At 42.3% G+C, this 22127-nt stretch overlaps 1 protein-coding gene across 2 annotated transcripts in view; it reads left to right on the top strand.

The window, feature by feature from the left end:
- The window catches only part of TBC1D8 (TBC1 domain family member 8), a 133529-nt gene that overhangs the window by 57190 nt on the left and 54212 nt on the right, over positions 1–22127 (top strand). For both annotated transcript variants that reach the window (XM_060117973.1, XM_060117974.1), the window contains exon 3: positions 19274–19392. In XM_060117973.1, the coding sequence (XP_059973956.1) occupies positions 19274–19392 (119 nt within the window). The remainder of the gene's footprint in view (positions 1–19273; positions 19393–22127) is intronic.

The raw sequence follows: 22127 nt of genomic DNA on the forward strand, positions 1-22127 counted from the left end.
ATATGAGTACTGCTACTCCAGCTTTCTTTTGATTTCCATTTGCGTGGAATATCTTTTTCCATCCCCTCACTTTCAGTCTGTATGTGTCCCTAGGTCTGAAGTGGGTCTCTCGTAGACAGCATATATATGGGTCTTGTTTTTGTATCCATTCAGCGAGCCTTTGTCTTTTGGTTGGAGCACTTAATCCATTTACATTTAAGGTAATTATTGATATGTATGTTCCTATTACCATTTTCTTAATTGTTTTGGGTTTGTTTTTGTAGGTCCTTTTCTTCTCTTGTGTTTCCCACTTAGAGAAGTTCCTTTAGCATTTGTTGTAGAGCTGGTTTGGTGGTGCTGAATTCTCTTAGCTTTTGCTTGTCGGTAAAGCTTTTGATTTCTCCATTGAATCTGAATGAGGTCCTTGCCGGCTAGAGTCATCTTGGTTGTAGATTGTTCCCTTTCATCACTTTAAATATATCGTACCACTCCCTTCTGGCTTGTAGAGTTTCTGCTGATAAATCAGCTGTTAACCGTATGGGAGTTCCCTTGTATGTTATTTGTTGTTTTTCCCTTGTTGCTTTTAATAACTTTTCTTTGTCTTTAATTTTTGTCAATTTGATTACTATGTGTCTCGGCGTGTTTCTCCTTGGGTTTATCCTGCCTGGCACTCTCTGCACTTCCTTCACTTGGGTGGCTATTTCCTTTCCCATGTTAGGGACATTTTCAACTGTAATCTCTTCAAATATTTTCTCAGGTCCTTTCTCTCTCTCTTCTCCTTCCAGGACCCCTGTAATGTGAATGTTGGTGCATTTAATGTCGTCCCAGAGGTCTCTTAGGCTGTCTTCATTTCTTTTTTCTTTATTTTGCTCCACGGCAGCGATTTCCACCATTCTGTCTTCCAGGTCACTTATCCATTCTTCTGCCTCAGTTATTCTGCTATTGATTCCTTCTAGTGTATTTTTCATTTCAGTTATTGTATTTTTCATCTGTTTGTTCTTTAATTCTTCTAGGTCTTTGTTAAACATTTCTAGCATCTTCTCGATCTTTCCCTCCATTCTTTTTCTGAGGTCCCGGATCATCTTCACTATCATTATTCTGAATTCTTTTTCAGGAAGGTTGCCTGTCTCCACTTCATTTAGTTGTTTTTCTAGTGTTTTATCTTGTTCCTTCATCTGGTACATAGTCCTCTGCCTTTTCATTTTGTCTTTGTTTTTCTGTGAATGTGGTTTTCCTTCCACAAGCTGCAGAATTGTAGTTCTTCTTGCTTCTGCTGTCTGTCCTCTGGTGGATGAGGCTATCTAAGAGGCTTGTGCAAGCTTCCTGATGGGAGGGGCTGGTGGTGGGTAGAGCTGTGTGTTGCTCTGGTGGGCAGAGCTCAGTAAAACTTTAATAGGCTTGTCTGCTGATGGATGGGGCTGAGTTCCCTCCCTGTTGGTTGTTTGGCCTGAGGTGACTGAGCACTGGAGCCTACAGGCTCTTTGGTGGGGCTAATGGTGACTCCAGGAGGGCTCACGCCAAGGAGTACTTCCCAGAACTTCTGCTGCCAGTGTCCTTGTCCCCACGGTGAGCCACAGCCACCCCCCACCTCTGCAGGAGACCCTCCAACACTAGCAGGTAGGTCTGCTTCAGTCTCCTATGGGGTCACTGCTTCTTTCCCTGGGTCCCGATGTGCACACTACTTTGTGTGTGCCCTCCAAGAGTGGAGTCTCTGTTTCCCCCAGTCCTGTTGAAGTCCTGCAGTCAAATCCCAGTAGCCTTCAAAGTCTGATTCTCTGGGAATTCCTCCTCCCGTTGCCAGACCCCGGGGTTGGGAAGCCTGACATGAGGCTCAGAACCTTCACTCCAGTGGGTGGACTTCTGTGGTATAATTGTTTTCCAGTTTGTGAGTCACCCACCTAGCGGTTATGGGATTTGATTTTATTGTGGTTGCGCCTCTCCGACCATCTCACTGCGGCTTCTCCTTTGTCTTTAGATGTGGGGTATCTTTCTTGGTGAGTTCCAGTGTCTTCCTGTTGATAATTGTTCAGCAGTCAGTTGTGATTATGGTGCCTCTTGCAAGAGGGAGTGAGCACACGTCCTACTCTGCCATCTTGAACCAATATCCATTGTTCATTTAGATGTAATGCTATTGCACACTTAACAGACTATAGGATAGTGTAAACATAACTTTTATAGGCCCTGGAAAATCAAAAAATTTTTGGACTCGCTTTATTGTGCTATCTACGTTATTGCAGCGGTCTGAACCCAGCCCACCGTATCTCTGGAGTGTGCCTGTAATAAGGAATTGTTGCATCCAATGGATGTACATTTATAAGACCTTTGATCTGTATATTGCCCAACTGCCTTCTGTAAAGGCTGCAGCAGCTTACACTGAATCCCCACCACCCCCAGCAGTGTTGTTGTTCTCAGCAGATTTAATTCTTGGACCATTCTTTCTGTTGAACCAAAATCTGTTTCCTTGAACCATTAAAAAGAATGAAATAAAGCCACTTGCATCAACATGGATGGACCTAGAGATTATCATACTAAATGCAGTAAGCCAAAGACAAATATATGATATTGCTTACATGTGGAATCTAAAAAAATGATACAAATGAACTTATTTACAAAACAGAAACAGACTCACAGATATAGAAAACAAACTTATGGTTACCAAGGAGGAAAGGGGGTGTGGGAGGGATAAACTGGGAGTTTGGGATTAACATATACAAACTACTATATATTAAAATAGATAAGCAACAGGGACCTACTGTAATGCACAGGGAACTACATTCAATATCTTGTAATAACTTATAAGGGAAAGGAATCTGAAAAGAATAGATACATATATGTATAACTGGATCACTTTGCTGTATACTTGAAATTAACACAACATTGTAAGTCAACTAGACTCCACTTAGAAAATAAAAAGATCTGCTTCCTTTGGTTTCCACTTGAGTAGGTGCTTGCCTTGGACCTGACCCATGGCAGCTCTGCAGATGCTTCATTTTCCTCTGTCCTCTTGCCCATAGAAGGTCCGAGTAGGCAGTTGTTTGTTCCAGGGCCTCTTTTCTTGGGTTAGGGAAGAGAGGATGGGAAGGGGATTTGTGTCTCAGGCCTGTGGTATTGATTTAGGTACTTAGCCCTCTTCTGGGAGTCACTTGGACATCTTGCACAGTGATATCGACTCACCACATTTAATATTTTATTGTGTCCTGAGCATTGAGAAAGGCTCCCTGCCCAGGGTTTCGCGTCTCAGATAAAGCACAAACAGGAGCCGTAGGAAGGCTCTGGGTGGCACCAGGACGTGGTAGGAACAGGAAGGGTGGCCCACGGGAATGATTTATATCTTCACTTGTCTCTGGCTGCTCATGCGGCAGTATGGGGAGAATTTCCATGATCACTTTTTCTGTTTCTTTTTAAGCAGAGGTGGAAGAGCTGGGGAGATAATTTCATGGGTGAACATGATTATTATTTGGCAACAGAGATCTGTGGGTGGCTGTGGTGGGAAGGAGAGAGAAGTTGCTATTACTAGTATTTTGTTAACTTACATGGACCAAAGAATCCCAAGGCTTTATAAAAGGGAAACATTAGTAGAGCTGAGTTCTGGAAGGACTCAAGGGCCAGAACGGAGGAGGCCGTTTGAAGGTTTCCCTTTTATTTAAATGCTTACCTGCCTCGTGAAAATCAAAGCTTTCTCAGAGTCATGCTCACTACTGACCCTCCAGTGCCCAGGGCAGAGCCTGGAGTGTGGTCAGCTCAGTAAATAGCGGTGGGTGAGTGAGGGGTAAAGTATGCAAGAGAAGGTCAAGGGCTCAGCAGTCAAGACTCCTGTTTGTAAGAAGGGGAAGGAAGGTGGTGCGTGTAACCACAGATAAGACTTCATGGGCCCTTTCTGAGAAACCAGGGCCAGGGATAGCCCAGGGCTGTGCAGGGTCTGAGTCTGAGCTCTGTAACCAGCCACCAGGACCACTGAGCAGTAGAAGAACTTGCAAAACCGGGGTCTTACTTGCTTTCTTTAAAAAAAAAAAAAAAAATTTTATTGTGGTGAATATAAGTTTGACCAGCTTAACCAGTTTTTTCTTTTTCTTTTCCATTACGGTTTATTATAGGATATTGAATATAAGGCCCTGTGTTATACAGTAGAACCTCATTGTTTATCTGCTAACCCCAAACTCCTGATCCATCCCTCCTCTACCCTCCTCCCCCTTGGCAACCACAAGTCTGTTCTCTGTGTCTATGAGTCTGCTTCTGTTTTGTAAATAAGTTCATTTTTATCATTTTGTTAGATTTCACATACAAGCACTATATGATATTTGTCTTTCTCTGACTTACCTCACTTAGTATGATAATCTCTGGGTCCATCCATTTTGCTGCAAATGGCACTACTGCAATTTTTTTTATGGCTGAGTAATATTCCATTGTATAAATACACCACATCTTCTTTATCCATTCATCTGTCGATGGACACTTAGGTTGCTTCCATGTCTTGGCTATTGTGAATAGTCCAGCTTTACCATTTTTAAGTGTACAGTTCAGAGGCCTGAAGCACATTCACACTCTTGTGCTACCATCGCCACCATCCATCTCTAGAATTTTCACCTTCACAAATGGAAACTCTGTACCCGTTAAATGCTAACTCCCCATTCCTCTCTCCCCCAGACCCTGAAAACCACCCTCTGCTTCCTGTCTCTCTGACTTTGATGACCTTAAGAGCCTCCTGTATGTGGAATCTTGCAGTGTTTGTCCCCTTGTGGCTGGCTTATTTCACTTAGCATAATGTCCTCAAGGTTCATCCATGTCAGAAGCTGGAGACAAATTAGGAAATAATATGCAAATGATTAAAAAGTTCAAAAAAAAAAAAGGTTCATCCATGTCATGGCATGTGTCAGAATTTCTTTCCTTTTAAGGTTGAATAATGTGTGTCTGCTTTCTTTTTGAAATCAGATATGCAGTGATTGGTGCACGAGTAGTAACCAAGTGCACGGTGTGTAGAACCAGGAAAGGAGACTCCTGGGAGGCAGCCCCTAGTCAGGGACAGGAGGGGAGGGGAAAAGAGCAGGGAGAGGAGGTCCGGGGCGGGGCTCCAGCCTGCAGCGGGGTCGGCCTTTGACTGAGTGACACCTAGGCTGCACAGAGCTCTTGGGAGCCCTGGAGGAACAGGACGGTGTCGCCGTTTCTCTGTGTCTGGTGGCCTCAGCTGTGCTTTGTCCTGCAGTCGAGTCCAGGCCGTGCCACGCTGCGAGTTACTGATGTGTTATTTCATGTTCCTGTTGGTAGGGGATTCTCAGAGCTATTGTTTTGTTATCCACACATACATTTTATTCTTGACCGTGGCCCCAAACAGTGAGATAGTTGTTTTTTCTTTGCCTGCTTTTAGGGAGCAGAAAATACCGAGGCAAGACTCTGGATTATCTGCCTGGACTGTTGCAGGAGCTGAATTCATCATGCAATAATTTGAGTCCTTGTCATGTCAGTTCATTGAGATGGGGGGTGGGCTGTCTTTTCTGGTTACAGACAGAGGACTTGCCATGCTTAGAGGCAACCAGGGTGGTGTCCTGCAAAGAACATGGCCAAGAGAGCAGAAGCTTCATTAATATATTTATTTATTTATTTTTGGCTGCATTGGGTCTTTGTTGCTGTGCGCAGCCTTTCTCTGGTTGCGGTGAGCGGGGGTTACTCTTCGTTGCGGTGCGCGGGCTTCTCATTGCAGTGGCTTCTCGTTGCACAGCACGGGCTCTAGGCACGTGGGCTTCAGTAGTTGTGGCGTGTGGGCTCTAGAGCGCAGGCCCAGTAGTTGTGGCGCATGGGCTTAGTTGCTCCGCGGCGTGTGGGATCTTCCCAGACCAGGGCTCGAACCTGTGTCCCCTGCCTTGGCAGGAGGATTCTTAACTACTGCACTACCAGGGAAGCCCAAGCTCATAAAATCTTTATCCAGGTGGCCTTTTAATAATGCTCATGTCCTTATGGTCTGCGTTTGGACTCCAGAGTTATTTTGCCCGGCTAGTTTTGTGACTGTTTATGACAGTGTCATGCAAGGTTTTAGTGTTCCTAGCAAGGTCCGTCCCTGGTCTTGAGTGAAATGAGGGAGAGCAGGAAAACAGGAAAAAAAAAGGAGCCAAATGGTAGCGGGTGAGAGTGATGCCGTGACAGCCCTCCCTGGCAGCGGAGTGCGGATTTCCTGCAGACCAGGGGAAGACACAGCCTGGACAGGCAGAAGCACATCTGCATCTTGGGAGCAGATATGTGTGTAGTTTGAACAAAACTTTGTTACTATTTTAGATTTGGAAAATGAAAAAACATGATTTTGAAATTTCAAGGGTCGTTGAAGGAAGCTGTGATAGTTTTGCCAACAACATGTGGGATATGTTTTTTAAAAAGTGAGAATCACAGGAGTTATGCTCTCCAGTTTAACAAATCCCCTCCTTTCCTGTACTTTCCTTGTTTGAGCCTCTCAGCAACGTGTAAGTAATTCTTGGCCCTGGAGAGGGAGGAAGCGACGCACAGGCTCCTCATGACTTGCCAGGGGCACATCTTGGCGTCAGGGGGACCTCCCTGGTGGCCCAGGTACGGGTTCTTACAGAATGTTTTGTCAGACTGTTCTTTCTGCTGTGTCATCCCTTATCTCTGTCCTTGACTGTGGCTGGTGTTTTAGTTTCTTGTTTTCTGCATCACTGTTTGCTTTGTCTTTGGAGAGAGAGTTTTATTACGGGAGGAAATGTTCCAGGGTGGATCAGATTAGTGTCTTGGTGACCTTTGTGCCAGGGCAGCAAAGGAAGTGCCAGCCAGATCCTTTTTCAAGAACAGAACTTACTGTGCACTTCAGGGAAAGTCTGGGAGGCAGCCCTACAGGAGGCAAGTTAGGACGTTTTTGTGAGCACTTCCTAAGGTCACCCAGTATGAGTGGTCACGGTTGTTTTTGGTTGCTTGGGATTCCTCAGAACAACACTGGCTGGCATCTTCCACATGGATTTACACTTGGAAGTTACAGAGGGGGACCCTGGTTGACGTTTCTTTTCTATTAGGATGTTTCCATCACCAGGCTCTTACTGCTTTCAGTAATTTTGCTTATGCTCAAATAATTAAACTCACTGAAGGTGTTCTTGCATTAGCGACGGTGCTTATAGTTACTTAAAAAGCAGGCAAGTGCTGAGTCTAACTTGCAGACTTAGTGAATTTGAAGGTCAAAAGTCATTTTTGTAAAATGCTTTTAAACTGGGGAGATTGTTGAAGACCCCACTGTCTGAGTTTTCTCTGTTGCAGTAGTCCCTTTTCTGAAACATATAGAAATAACAAATCACTATGTTGTGTGACAGGAACTAACAGTGTTGTAGGTCAGTTATACTTCAAAAACAAACAAACTCATAGAAAAAGAGACCAGATTTGTGGTTATCGAAGGTGGGGGGAGGTGGTGAGGAGAGGGAATTGGATGAAGGGGGTCAAAAAGTACAAACTTCTAGTTATAAGATAAATAAGTACTAGGGATGTAATGTACAATGTGATAAATATAATTAACATTGCTGTATGTTATATATGAACTATATTATCATTATATATGATAATATATGAAATGTATGTAAAATATATAGATAGCTGGAAGTTTTTAAAACCGTAAATCCTGAGTTCTCATTAAAAGGAAAAAAAATTTTTTTCTGTTTCTTTAATTTTGTGTCTGTATGAGATGAAGGATGTTCACTAAACTCATTGTGATAATCATTTCATGACGTATGTAAGTCACATCATTACTGCTGTGCACCTTAAGTTAATACAGTGCTTTATGTCAGTTATATCTCAATAAAACTGGGAGGAAAAAAATCGCCCCTTTTCTCCCTCTTGTAATAATCCTTTTGCATAAAGTCTCTCCTTACCTTACAAATCCCGATTTGTTTTTTTATTTGACATGGTTCAGAATAAATATGACCTAAACAAAAACATAAAGTTTGAAAGCTGGGAATCAAACTTTTCTCTAGTATCTTACGGGTTGCCTCACTTCTGCACAGAGCATGGCTTCTTTGACAAAAGACACCATCTGGAGGGGATCTTAGCAAACATCCCGTTCCGTCCCTTCCATTTTAGAAGATGAGAGAGTGACTAACGCAGCTGGGTTTCAGAACACAGCGACTTTATACTAATTGACTCCTTAGCGGTCAGTGGATGAAGGCAGAGTGTCAGAGTGGAAGCGTCCTGACTCACGTGGTGTCCAGAGCCCTCCGTCCCTGCTGGACTTGCGGGTCTGGGTGTGTCCTCATCCTCAGGTCACGCTGACTTCCACAACTGAAGCTGTCGCCGTCCCTCACTTCTCTGACATCTGCTAGAAACTTGCATGCCCGAGTGGCCCTGGGCTGGGGAGTGATCTGCATTTAAAAAATAAGAAGGAAATTCAGGGAGTGTGAAATTCTCTGCTCCATATGTTCTTATCCTGCTTTCACTTCTGACTTTACAACATGTTCACATAGGTGAAGGTTAATTATCCAGGTTTATGCCTTTTAAAAAAAATTGAAGTATAGTTGATTTACAGGGATTCAGGTGTACAGCAGAGTAATTCAGTTAATACATATATATATATATATATATATATATATATATATTCTTTTTCAGATTCTTTTCCATTATAGGTTATTACAAGGTATTGAATATAGTTCCCTGTGCTATACAGTAGGTCCTTGTTGGTTATCTGTTTTATACATAGTAGTGTGTATCTACTAATCCCAAATTCCTAATTTACCCCCCCTCTTCCCCTTTTGGTAACTATGTTTTCTATGTCTGTGAGTCTGTTTCTGTTTTGTAAATAAGTTCATTTGTATCATTTTTTTAGATTCCACATATAAGTGTTAACATATGATATTTGCCTTTCTCTGACTTACTTCACTTAGAATGATAATCTCTAGATCCACCCATGTTGCTGCAAATGGCATCATTTCATTGTTTTTTATGGCTTAGTAGTATTCCATTGTGTATATACACCACATCTTCTTTATCCATTCATCTGTTGATGGATGCTTAGATTGTTTCCATGTCTTGGCTATTGTAAGTAGTGCTGCTATGAACATAGGGGTGCATGTATCTTTTTGGATTATGGTTTTCTCTGGATATATGCCCAGGAGTGGGATTGCTGGATTGTATGGTAGCTCTGTCTTTAGTTTTTTGGGTTTTTTAAAATAAATTTATTTATTTATTTATTTATTTATTTTTACTTTTGGCTGCGTTGGGTCTTCGTTGCTGTGTGCAGGCTTTCTCTAGTTGTGGCGAGCGGGGGCTACTCTTCATTGTGGTGCGCAGCCTTCTCATTGTGGTGGCTTCTCTTTGTTGTGGAGCATGGGCTCTAGGTGCGCAGGCTTCAGTAGCTGTGGCACGCAGGCTCCGTAGTTGTGGCTCATGGGCTCTAGAGTGCAGGCTTAGTAGTTGTGGCGCACAGGCTTAATTGCTCTGCGGCATGTGAGATCTTCCCAGACCAGGGCTTGAACCCGTGTCCCCTGCCTTGGCAGGTGGATTCTTAACCACTGTGCCACCAGGGAAGTCCTACCTTTAGTTTTTTTTAAGGAACCTCCATACTGTTTTCCATAGTGGCTGCACCAATTTACATTTCCACCAACAATGTAGGACGGTTCCCTTTTTTCCATACTCTCTCCAGCATTATTATTTGTAGACTTTTTGATGATGTCCATTCTGACCAGTGTGAGGTGGTACCTCATTGTAGTTTTCATTTGTATTTCTCTAATAGTTAGCAATGGTGTGCATCTTTTCATGTGCCTGTTGGCCATCTGTATGTCTTCTTTGGAGAAATGTCTATTTAAGTATTTTGCCATGCCTTTTCCGTTAAGAACGTTTAAAAAAATTTTTCGCTATGAAGATTTTCAAACATACCTCAAAGTAGTGAGGACGGTGTAATGAAATCCTCCTGGGTCCTTATGCAGGTACATTAGGATCAAGGTTTTGCCCACCTTGCTTTATCTCTTACTCTCTGAGTCTTTTTCCCCCCACTAATGTATTTTAAAGCAAATCCTAGAAATTATGATATTTCACCCCTACATATTTTTAGTGAACATCTCTGAATCCAGGGCCATTCTTTGTCACTGCAGTAACATCATTAAACTGCTAGAGGTGACCGGACTCCTTGCTGTCACTTGCACTTGGTGCAGACATGGGCTTCTGGCTGCTTCAAGATCCTTCATGGATCTGGTTGTTTTCATCCGTGTTCAACCAGAAACACACCACTCATTTGACTGTGTGTGGCTTATGTCTTGTTTAGTCAAGAAGGTCTCCATCCCTCCACTCCCACCCTCCTGTTTTCCCCCAAGTCATTGACTTGGTGAAGAAACCGGGTCAGTTTTTATGCAGCATGTCCTGCTGGTACACTTGTCTGTTTCCTTCCTCAGGGTATCATCTCACCCATGACTTGGTTCCTCATATTTCCTGAAAACTGGACAGTAATTACAAAGGTTCAGTTGAATACAGGTTTGTAAAGAAGAATACTGAACAGGTGGTTGGCCTATATCCTGCCTGGGGGGCATGTATCCTCTGGTGTCTGACTCTTAGTGATGCTTAGATTAGTTGATAAGCTCAGGTGACAGCTTCCATTGCATTCTCCTCCTGTCAACCTTTCATCTAATGGTTTTACCCGTTTCAGTATTGCCTGAATAATTTTTCTCTACATACTGCAAAGTGGTGATTTTCTAACTTGATAAGTACTTTCACAGCTGTCAGCTTGAGCTTGTCTGTAAAGAACTTTACCTTATCACCTAGGGCTGTCTGGTCACCCTGAGAATATTTAGGAAAGGGATGGAGAGAATGCTCGCTTTTGCCTTTTAGTTGCCTGTGGTTTGTGTAAGTAGTTGGTACCCTGGTTGTCTGCAGTGGTGACAAGTGAGTTATTTTTGGTCTTGTTTTAGTTTTCTTTTCTCTTTTCCTTCCTCCCTCCCTTTTCAGTATCATTTCAAAGTCCCTGTTCCCCACTCCCAACACTTTATTATGAAATTTTCCAAACATGCAGAGAAGTTGAAAGGATTGTACAATGAACATGCTAAGCCCGGGGTTTTTATACGTTCACTGTGTTTCAGTTAATTGCTGTCCTTTTTGATACTCAGATCATGCCAGCTTCTGCCTACAAGAACCCCTTCCTGTGCCTTCTATGACTTTGTCTCACTTTCATTCATCTTTGAGTGATTCTTTGCTCTCTGCCAATAAGATGTTAAGTGCTCATCTTGTGCACTTCCTGCCTCCTACCTGGAATCAGCCATTCCTCCAAGCAGCCCTGGTTCCTTTGTGTGGGTAATGGTATTTAGGGACCACAGTCTGCGGTGTGGGGTTGCTCATTGTTATTGGGTTGTCATTGCCTCTAAGGCTCTTCCAATAGGTATGAGCTAAGAAGTATGTGAAAGAAAAGAAGAAAGAGGTATGAAAAAGAAAAATAAATCATGAGTTCATACTTAGCTTTCTAATTCGGCTGTAAAACTACGTAGTTATAATTTAACTTTGATATTATATTTGTTTATCTCCTCTTATTCACTGAAAATCTTGGTTTCTAACAATATTCACATAATTGTTCTCTATTGTACATGCACACAAACACATTGTCTCTAAATAATATCAGTACTGCTATTAAGAGTAAGAGTAGTGGACTTCGCTGCTGGTCCAATGGTTAGCACTCTGTGCTTCCAATGCAGGGGGGCTTGGGTTTGATCCCTGGTTGGGGAACTAAGGTCTCACATGATGCGTGGTGTAGCCAAAAGATTTTTAAAAAATGATGTAAAAAAAGAATGAGTAGTGAAAGAGAGTAAAGTTTTTGCAGCTCTATTTGGCCTTAGAATATATTTAACTATGGAGGTATAGTCAAAATACTGTTTAAAACAGTTATTTTCTCTTTGTAATTATGTTGGTAATTATTTTAATAACCTAATAAAGTTAATTTTTAATTGTTAAGGATATTTTTTCCCTTATTGATTTGACTCAAAAAATACAAAACACTTTCATGATTAATCAAATTTATAAAATCTATAAAAGCAAAATATTTGTAGAGAAGCCATCCTTCCCCTCCACGCCCACTTTATTTTTCACAAAGGTCACATATATTCTGCTCTATGCCTTGCCTTTTTTATGGATCAGCATATCCTGGAAATCATTCCACATCAGAGAGGAGAGATATTCTTCCTCCTCCTTTTTTTCTTTTTCCTGCTTTCGTTTTTATTCTTTCATTGCCTAGAAGTACCGTAGTTTATTTAACCTATTCTCTACTGATGGGTATTTCTGTTGTTTTCAGACTTTACCATGACAAAAATGCCCCAATGAATAACCTGGTAGATTCCTAGAAGTGGGATTGTTGCATCAAAGTGTTAATTAGATATTATTAAATTCCCTCCTCTCCATTGGCATTGTATTATTTTTTAAAATTCCAATCAGCAATGGATGAAAATGCCTGTTCTCCCAGACTTGTCACCAGATCTATTGTCAAATTTTTGGATTTTTGCCAACCTGATAGGTAAGACATGGTGTATTTCCTTAGTTTTAATTTGCATTCCTTTTGTTTTGAGGAAGTTGAACATCTTTCATGTTTAAGGACCATCTTCAGAAACTCTTTATTCCTATCATTTGCCTAGTTTTTTATTGGGTGCTTCTTTTTTCTCCTCAATTTTTAGGTGTTGTCTGTATATTAAGAATTTTAGCCCTTTATTTGAGGTGAGAAATTACAAAATCTTTCCCCAGTTGGTCATGTAGTGGGATTTAGCATGCCTTTCTTTTATACTTTGTGATTTTGGGTTATGGTTGGAAGGTTTTCTCATTCCTGAGTTACTCAGGAATCCACTCATGTGTTCTTCAATTACTTGTAAATTAATTTTCTTTCAGTACTTTAAAGCGGTCATTCCATGTCTTCTGGTTTGCATCGCTTCTGATAGGAAGTCTACTATCATTCTTATCTTTGTTCCACTGTAAATATTGTGTTTTTTTTTCCCTTTTTTATCACTGGTTTTCACTAGTTTGCTTATGATGTGATTTTCTGTAATTTTCTTTAAAGGTTTTTCCACTTGGTGTTCGTTGAGAATCTTGAATCTGTGGGTTTATAGTGTTCATCAAACTTGAAAACAATTTCAACCATTATTTCTTCAAAATTTTTTTTCTGTTCTCGCTTTGGTAGCACATATACTTAAAAACAATTTTTTTCCTGTTCTCTGGTTCCCCTACCCACCTTTTCCTGGGACCTCAGTTACACAGATTTCAAGCTGCTTGTTATTGTCCCACAGTTCACTGATGCTCTGTCCTTTCTGTTTTGTTCATCCTGTTTCTTCTGTTTTTCATTTCAGAGTTTTTGTCGCTATCAAGTGCCCTTTTCTCTGCAATGTCCAATTTACTTTTAATCGTATCAGTATATTTTTTATTTCAGACACTGTTTTTCATCCCTAGAAGTTTGATTTGGAATTTTTTCAAATGTCTTCCATTTAGTTCCTCACCATCCTCTTGCTTTCCTCCACTTTTTGAACACATTGAGTATATTTATAACAGCTGTTGTATGTCTTTGTCTTTTTATCTGCTTTATATCTGGTTCTCTTTCTATTGATTGATTTTTATTTTGTTTACGTAGGCCAAAATTTCCTACATCTCTGCTACCATCCCTGCTTCTATTTCTGAGAAGTGTTTCTAATGGCACTAGTACAAGGACATTTTAATGACTATTTCAATTATAAATTAAAAATCTATTTTACTTTCAGTGTCAAGGAAGTTGAGTTTGTTTTTCACTTATCGCAAATAATTTTAGGGACTTATTCTAATTTGAAGGCAAAAAAGGATAAATTATGTAAAAAGAAAGGTTTAGAACTTATTTTCTTAAACTATACAGTGAGAAGTATACACAGGTTTAAAAAAAATCATGATGATGTGATGTTGATATTGAACTTTTACATGTTCCTGTAAAGATACTGCTTCAGACAATATAGATTAGATGTTAGAGTATCCACTTGAAGAATGTGAGATTTCTGAAAATTAAAGCTTTGGTCCAACCCTTTCCCCTGTCATTTGTAATTTTTACTAGATTCTTTGCCTCAGTGTTTCTCTGTGTAGGATGAGTGTTGAGTGGAATTTAGGAATGACACTGCCTTGACTGTTAAACTTTTAATTAGTCCTTTTGTGGTCTGTGTGGGTTTTAGTCCAGGCATTTAGACAGAAGCCTTTTAGTGTTTGGACAGAAGAGAAACGTTGACTATTGCAAAGGAACAGATCTGAAGGATGCACATGCAATGCCCATGTCATTGTAAAGCAGGATCTAGGTATCTGGAGATGATGCTTAATTCAATTGGATATTTACTATGCAGAGAGAAACAGTTGCTTTTTAAAACTGAAACTGGGATCAAGTTATGTATGACTGTTTTCCATGCAGAAGCTGTAAGTATAGACAATGAGATGCTTGTTTTATTTCCTGAAAATACCTCTGGGGCAAACCTAAGATAATAAATACTGTGTGTGAGTTTCAAAGTGACTCAGCTGTTGGGAGCTGCCCCCCACCCCACCCTACTCCCCAGGCTCCAGTCTCCACTGTGTGTTACAGAAAGAGCCAGAAGAACAGGCCTCAAGGTTGGCTCTTGTCTGCACTTTAGATTTCTCACCTAGGAGATGGAAATAACAATACCTATCTTGTGATGCTTTTCATGAAGATAAACCAGGTTAAGTGTACAACATACCTAACAAAATGCCTGGCTTCAGAAAATATCCTATGCCTGCACCTCTGGCAGTTCTTTCTTAGACCATCAAGTTGGTTACTTATAAATCCATCCGTGTGGTTTGTTTTGTGGTCATAACTGATGTTTCTAATACTGTATTTTAGTTTTGCATTGCCATTTACAAATTTGATCTTTGACTTCTTGTGTGGGTAATGTGTAAGATCCACTGAACTTGAATTTTCTTAGAAAAGAGAGAAGTCTTTTTCAGCAAAAATTAGGGGCCTTCATGAAACAAAGTACCGATGTAATTTTGCTAATTGGACTTCTGTTACAATCCACAGTAAGCCTATACATTTTGGTTTTAGAAAGCTGTATTAACCTGCTAGGGCTGCCTTAGCAAAATACAGCAGACTAGATGGCTTAAACAACAGAAATTTATTTCCTCATAGTTCTGGAGTCTGGAAGTCTAAGATCAAGGTGCCAGCAGGGTTGGTTTCTCCTGAGGCCTCTCTCCTTGGTGTGCAGACGGCTGCCCTCTTGCTGGGTCCTCACATGGTGCATCCCTGGTGTTTCTTCCTCTTCTTACAGGGACACCAGGCCTTATAATGATCCCTGCCCCTATGACCTAATTTAACCTTAGTTACTTCCTTAGAGGCCCTAATCTTCAAATATGGTCACGTTGGGGGTTAGGGCTTCATTGTATGAATTTGGGGGGACCCAACTCAGGCCATAAGAGTTCTCCTCCATCTTGGCTTTGGAACGCCCACAGCAGAAGCAGTGGGAATATTGCTGTAGTGTTGAGTCAATGTGTAGCCTTTTTATCATTCTGTCCTTTCAATGGATGACAAATTCTCACTTTCTTATTTTCTCCTCTTTTCATTTTTCACCACTTATCTGTCTGTAATGTGGCTTTCAAACATTTTGACCGTGACCCCCAGACAGAAATATATTTATGAGTGTGTGCATAACTCTAACAAGTATTTCATAAGTCAGTCATTGCCCTTATAAAGTGGCATGTATTTTCTAAATATTTCATTTTTTAAACAACAGCTGTTTTCGGGTGGGCTACTTCATGTAGCTGAGAAACATGGCTGCCACGTGGGTTCAGAACTTCAACGTGTGATATATGTTCCGTGACTTTCCTTTCTAGTCCTTTGAGTCATCGGTGTGCAGTCGGCTTGCACTGATTTACAGTGTTTTTTTGAAGCCCATCATAAGACTTCCCTGCAGAGGAAATTATAGTTCGGAAAATTTCCCTGCCATTTGGCAACTTTCGTAGGAAGTAGAAGACAGTCGAGTGGGAAAGTTCCATCACGGTGATTGTCTTTGCTCGGAGAGGCACACGGCCGTGTCTGATTCAGGACAGGGTGACGGGTTTCATTACAACCTCCGCTAACTGCGGCTCAGTGATCGATTTTACACGTGTGTTGATTTTCTCTCTCAAGGTATGAGCTTACTTTTGTTCTAGAATGGTTTTCCCCTATTTTAAGGCTCCTCCCCAGGAGGTAGAAGGATTTCTTAAAGGATAAAAGTCAAGTTTTTGGATGACGTGACCTCAGGTCTTAATTCCACATGATATACTGTGGTGGGGCTCGGTTGGAATTTTATTCACAGCGTCTGTAGTTAGCAGGTGAAGAAGACACACGTGGTTTCACAGCTAACTGTTGGCCGTATGAGCTTAGGAACAGGATCAATGAAAAGCTGTCTCAAGTCATCCAGGAAGATGCCCTCAGGAGAAAGTGATGGCGGGGAGAGCGCGTGCTCTACGTGCAAGCACAAAGTAGCTTTTTTAGTGTCAAGCCCTAGGAACTACTGGACTGGATTATGTAAGTGTTACTTGAAAATTGAACATGCAGCTTCTATGGGAGGACCCCAGGGCACTTCAAGGTCATAGAGAATGAGCTCACACCCTGGTTTGCCTTTTAGTTGATACAAGTGACCTTGGAGATGTATCTGAGGCCCCCTTCCTCACTCAGCCTTCATTTCACATCAGTGAGACCACGCCTGGGACAGAGAGGTCAGAAAGGTCACAGAGTGAGTCCTGTCCACTCTCTGTTCCTCCTCAGTCCTCCAAGTCTTTTTTTTTTTTGGTAAATTAGGAAGTATATGAAAACATATGGTAAAAGATTGAAGGCCAATACAGATATTCTTTTTTCCATGTATTCCTTGCCCTTTAAAAAAAAAAATTCTGACCAGTTGGTTTTATTATGATGCATAATAAAGGATAACGATCTGTGGAGGGGGGAGGGATAAATTAGGAGTTTGGGATTAACATATACACACTACTATATATAAAATAGATAATCAACGAGGACCTACTGTACAGCACAGGGAACTCTACTAAATACTCTGTATAACGTATATGAGAAAAGAATCTGAAAAAGAATGGATATATGTATATGTATAACTGAATCCCTTTGCTGTGCACCTGGAACTAACACAACATTGTAAATCAACTATACTCAAATATAAAATAAAAGTTAAATTAAAAAATTCTAGAGAGAGGAAACCTTAAAGTGCCAGAGAAGAGCAGAGAGCTGCCCACCCCAAGGAGCCTGCGCAAATTTATTGGCTTCAGTGGCCCAGAGACTCTCTCCTGAGATGAATCGTGTGATGTGCTATCCCTCCACCCACCCTGCAAAGAAACCATTGCTGACCAATGAGATTTAGGGGGTGTCCTGGTGACTGACACTTATGTAGTTGCCACCCGAGGACACTGAATGGGCAAGGAGAATTAAGCCAGAGGCAGGTAAATTAGATGCCCACCTCAGCCACATCAGTGCTGAATGTGAGGAGCAGACAGTGTGGGTCCTCAGTTCAGGGGGACATTGTTTGGAAACTTCAAGAGAGTCCTGCTGGGAAGCCTGGAAACTTGTGGTGTGAGGCCATTGTTTCAAAATGATCTCTCCCTCCCATAAGAGGGGTAGGGAGCCTGAAGGGCCAGGGGCTTCCTGAGACTGCAGGGGCCTCCTAGGTGGATGGGAAGTAGATAGAGTTCGTGGCCACTTACCCCAAGTGGGTTGCTTCTTGGGTTTATGATCCCCAAAGAGCAAGACAGGGGAGGTAGGACTCATGGAGAGCTGGGTAGGGTCACTGGTTGTTATGGACTGAATGGTATCCCCCTCAACTCCCCAAATTCAAATGTTGAAGCCCTCACCCCCAGTGTGGTGGTATTTGGAGGTGGGACCTTTGGGAGGTGATTAGGTTCAGATGAGGTCATGAGGGTGGGGCCACCCTGATGGGATTAGTGCCCTTATCAGAAGGACGAGAAGTCTGCTCTAGTGATGACCAAAAGATATTGCTTTGGCAATGCCATGCCTAAAAATTGGAGAATACAGGGAAATAAATACCATTGGTTTAAACTCTCATTTTTCCTTATGAGGAAAAATGAGAGTTCTCTTAGGTTCTTCTTTTTACTCCTTCCCAAAGTGCCCATCAGAACAATAGTCCTAGTACAGATGTTCTCCATCCTCACCCCAAATCCACAGGTCCAAGGTGAGTTCTCTGGCATTTCTATGTGGGGGGTATTTATAAGGTCCTCACATACATTCACACTCTGGGGAGAGGAACGCTGTAGGCAACAGAGAGAGAGAAAGCTCAGAGGTAGCATAATGCATGTCTGGCTTCTCTGTAAGTGGTACATGACTCTGTTGGTCGTTATGCCTCTCACGTTGGCTAGATTATTCTGCACTGTTGCTTGTCCGCCAGCCATTTGAGGTTAGAGTATCTTCGGCTTCCCACTTGGGAAACCCGGCCCTCCTAGCCGGGCGTTCACCTATTTCCACACTAGACATACCCAATGTACACATGCCTCTTCTTGTGCAGGACTGTGCTTGCTTCAAGTCATGGACTTGGTCAAACCTCTGTCACACCACTTGGAGCTGGCACAGTCCCGGTGCCAATGTGCCCATGTCCAGTGGGGAGGACTAGGAAGAAATAATGACAACTAAGATGTCTAAGCTTTTTGGTAACAATGTTGCTTAATGCTTCACTAATAGGTTGATTGTGTTTTTAGTTGCCTTTGAAAGAAATTAACTTACTAGGTACCATTTAATGTTTCTGTGGTTTTGTTTTAACATGTACAATAAAACCTCTTTTTATATCTGTTTTAAGGGATTTTTTAATAAAAGATATGAAGTACAGATTGATAAACCTGGAAATGTCCTAATGGCAACACCCTCAGGCCACTGGCAGAGCCATCTCAAGAGGTCTTCTCTCTGTGAACTTGGGCTGAGGTCCCTTTTGAGGGACCCTCATTCTTACGGGGTAAATTCTGTGAGAATGTCAAGAATTGGTCACCCTGGGGCTTGTTTCCCCTGGAGTGGCTATATAATTATAGATGTTTCTGTCACTTGAGTGGAGGTGGTCAGAATTCCACGCGTTAGTGAGACTGGCAGGACGCCCACAGAGAGGTCCCGGGGATGACTCGTCTGGTTGGCTGGCCCATCCGTGTGGCAGAGGGATGGGTGTTCCCAAACCCCAATGCTGTGGTGACTGGGACCAGAGCCCCAGTGGAGGGTGCCTGCCTTGTCAACCAGCAAACTGGGATGTGAGAAACCGGAATGTTTTAATAACATAAATGCAGGACTCGTATTTGGAAAGTGAGTTCATATTCTAAGAATTGCTTTTGTCTCTTAATCTCTGTGTCTTTTTCTGTTCTAACCCAGGTGCCACGTTAGAGGAAATAAACCAGCACTGGGACTGGCTGGAGCAAAATCTCCTCCATACCTTGTCCGTCTTTGATAATAAAGATGACATTGCCAGTTTTGTCAAAGGGAAGGTGAAGGTAGGTCCCTGGACTGTGATGTTTCTCCCCGTTTCCCCATCTTTCTTATCACGTCCTTAAAACATTCTAGACACTACAGCATTTTTAATCATATTCTTTTCGTTTAACAGTGTTCTCCACTATAATTGAACTTCTTGGCCTAATACCTAAAGCAAAATGAGTTTGACTTGTCATCAGTCAAATTTTGCAGAGTCAGTCTGACAAAATTCACCCGAAATTAAAAAAAAAACAACCAACAAAAGCCTCATTCTCAGGCCTGAGGTTTCGTTACCCTTTACAGAAGTGAAGGTCCTTTTTTATCTCAGGGGAAAAAAAAATGCTAAGAGTCATGTTTTTGCACAGCAACAATGTTATTTGACCCCTGAAGTTAGTTACTCCCAACTTTCTTTTGCAGCTGTGACATCTTGTGCCTCTTTTATTTTGTTGGACCTAGCACTTGCCTCCTTCTGAAAGTGGATATTTATTCTTAAAATATGTTAAGTGAAGAATTAAAACCAAATAAGTTTTGAGAAAAGAGAGGACTGTTTAGGGAGGTCTCTCTACATACCTGGTGTGAGCTATGTCTTATGTAACAGGTCTCACTGCCAAAGCATGATTGGTAACCGGTGCTTTAAAAACCCTCTCAGGCAGGGAGAGATGGTTTCTCATTCGAAATTTAACTGTCTTACTAAACACTATAATGCATTAGCCTGTAATACAGTTTTCATCCCTTAGGGTAAAACATCCTAGAGTGTTGTTTTTTCTTCCCCAAAGTGTGCCATTCCAGCACCCCTTGTGCTTTGGCTTTTAGTAAAGGGTCTTAGAGTGAATTCTCGAATTTAAGAGGACAAAACAAGAGCACCTTTTTCATTTGGGGACTGGGGATACTTGTGGGATCAGGTAGAAGACCAGTCTTCTGAGTCCAGGTGGAATGACAGTGTTGTCTGGTGTCTCCTGCTGTTACCTCTGGCCTGTGGGGTTAGCAGGTGGGCGCAAGCCCTGGCGGGTCTTCTTGTCCATCTCGTGTGTTACCACCACAGCCTGGTCCAACTTGGTTCCTTGGGTCAGGCTGCACTGGGGCTTAGCAACAGAAATACCCGGTTCACAGTTATTTTTCACATCTACCCCCTTTTCTTGGTCTCACATGGGTTGTGGCGGTTCTTTGATTTAGGTGTTTCTGCCCTGAGTTGGGAGCAAGGAAATGCATTTCTGCTGCAGTGGCTTTCAGAAAGCTTCTGTAGGGGAGGGAAAAACTTTTCCTTTACCCTCTTAGGTTCCATGCCAGGGGCCTGGAAATTTAACTGACCGAAGATAGATTAATGAGAAAAACAGAGTTTATCAGCCTTTGCGGCCCACAGACAGGTAGGAGAAACTCTGTGATGAGTAACTCAAAGGGATGCTTAGGACTTGGGGCTTGGGGCTAGCATCGTAATGAAGAACAGTGCATTTGTAGAGAAGTGAGGAGTCAAAGGAACAGGAGTGTGGCCTTTTAGGGCCGCAAACTGCCAGATACTGGGTACTGGAGTGAGGCTGACTGCTCCAGTCGGGTTTATCCTGTAGGTTCCTGCTGGTGCCTCTGGAGTTGGTCAGAATCCAGAGTTGTCTCTGGTGATTCAGAGTCTAAGAGCAGCTTTCCTCTTTCTGGCACAGGATGGGGAGACACCTTTAGAAATGGGAATTTGTGTCCTGTTTTTAGGTAAATAGTGGGGCAGGGCAGAGAGCTTTTTTGGCATCTGCCTTTTGTCAAGTGTCTTTAGCTCAAAATAATTCTTATGCCAGAGAGTCATATTATGGGGTGGCATATTCTGATCCCTTAACACTTCATAGTGAACATGGCTTTTACTTCCCAGGGAGGCTGCTGGCCTGGAGCAGGGGCCGGGGATTGAGGGGTCTGGCTGGTCGGAGGCTGGTCGAGCCTTTGGGGCCACCATGTGGTGTTGGTTCTCCCTTTGCCCTGGGCAGGTTTGAAGGATCTGGGAATTGGGGCTTTCCTACTCAAAACCTGACCATTGACTGCTCTATGGAGCTTTAAAGGAATCCCTCTGCTTTGAGCTGTGTGCTGTAACCAGACGCAGCAGACACGGAAGCCAGCAGTCTGTGTGGCCGCCCTTGTCTGGAGCCGTGACTGTTTGCTGTAGAGGCTACTTTTTTTTTTTTTTTTTTTTTGCGGTACGCGGGCCTCTCACTGCTGTGGCCTCTCCCGCTGCGGGGCACAGGCTCCTAACGCGCAGGCCCGGCGGCCATGGCTCACGGGCCCAGCCGCTCTGCGGCATGTGGGATCCTCCCGGACCTGAGCACGAACCCGTGTCCCCTGCATCAGCAGGTGGACTCTCAACCACTGCGCCACCAGGGAAGCCCTGTAGAGGCTTCTTAAAAAATCCCCTTCAGGGACTTCCCTGGCGGTCCAGTGGTTAAGACTGCGTGCTTCCAATGCAGGGGGTGCGAGTTAGATCCATGGTTGGGGAACTCAGTTCCCACATGCTGTGTGGTGCAGTGAAAAAATGAGATAAAAATTAAAAAAAAAAATCCCCTTCATGTTTCAAGGTGCAGAGCATTTATTATATATTAGACGTGCTTTAAAAAAATACCTCTCTTAATTATAACATTTATGGTGTCTTGTTAAATAAAATTTGGAAAAGAAAGAAAAACATAATGAGGGAAATGCAAATCACTTGAAATTTCAGATTGACTTTTAAAGTAATTTTAAATTACATTTTTATTTTAATGGTAATGCCCAGGATATTTTCTAAAACCGC

This window comes from Mesoplodon densirostris, chromosome 14 (assembly GCF_025265405.1).
Source record: "Mesoplodon densirostris isolate mMesDen1 chromosome 14, mMesDen1 primary haplotype, whole genome shotgun sequence".
Lineage (NCBI taxonomy): Eukaryota > Metazoa > Chordata > Mammalia > Artiodactyla > Ziphiidae > Mesoplodon > Mesoplodon densirostris.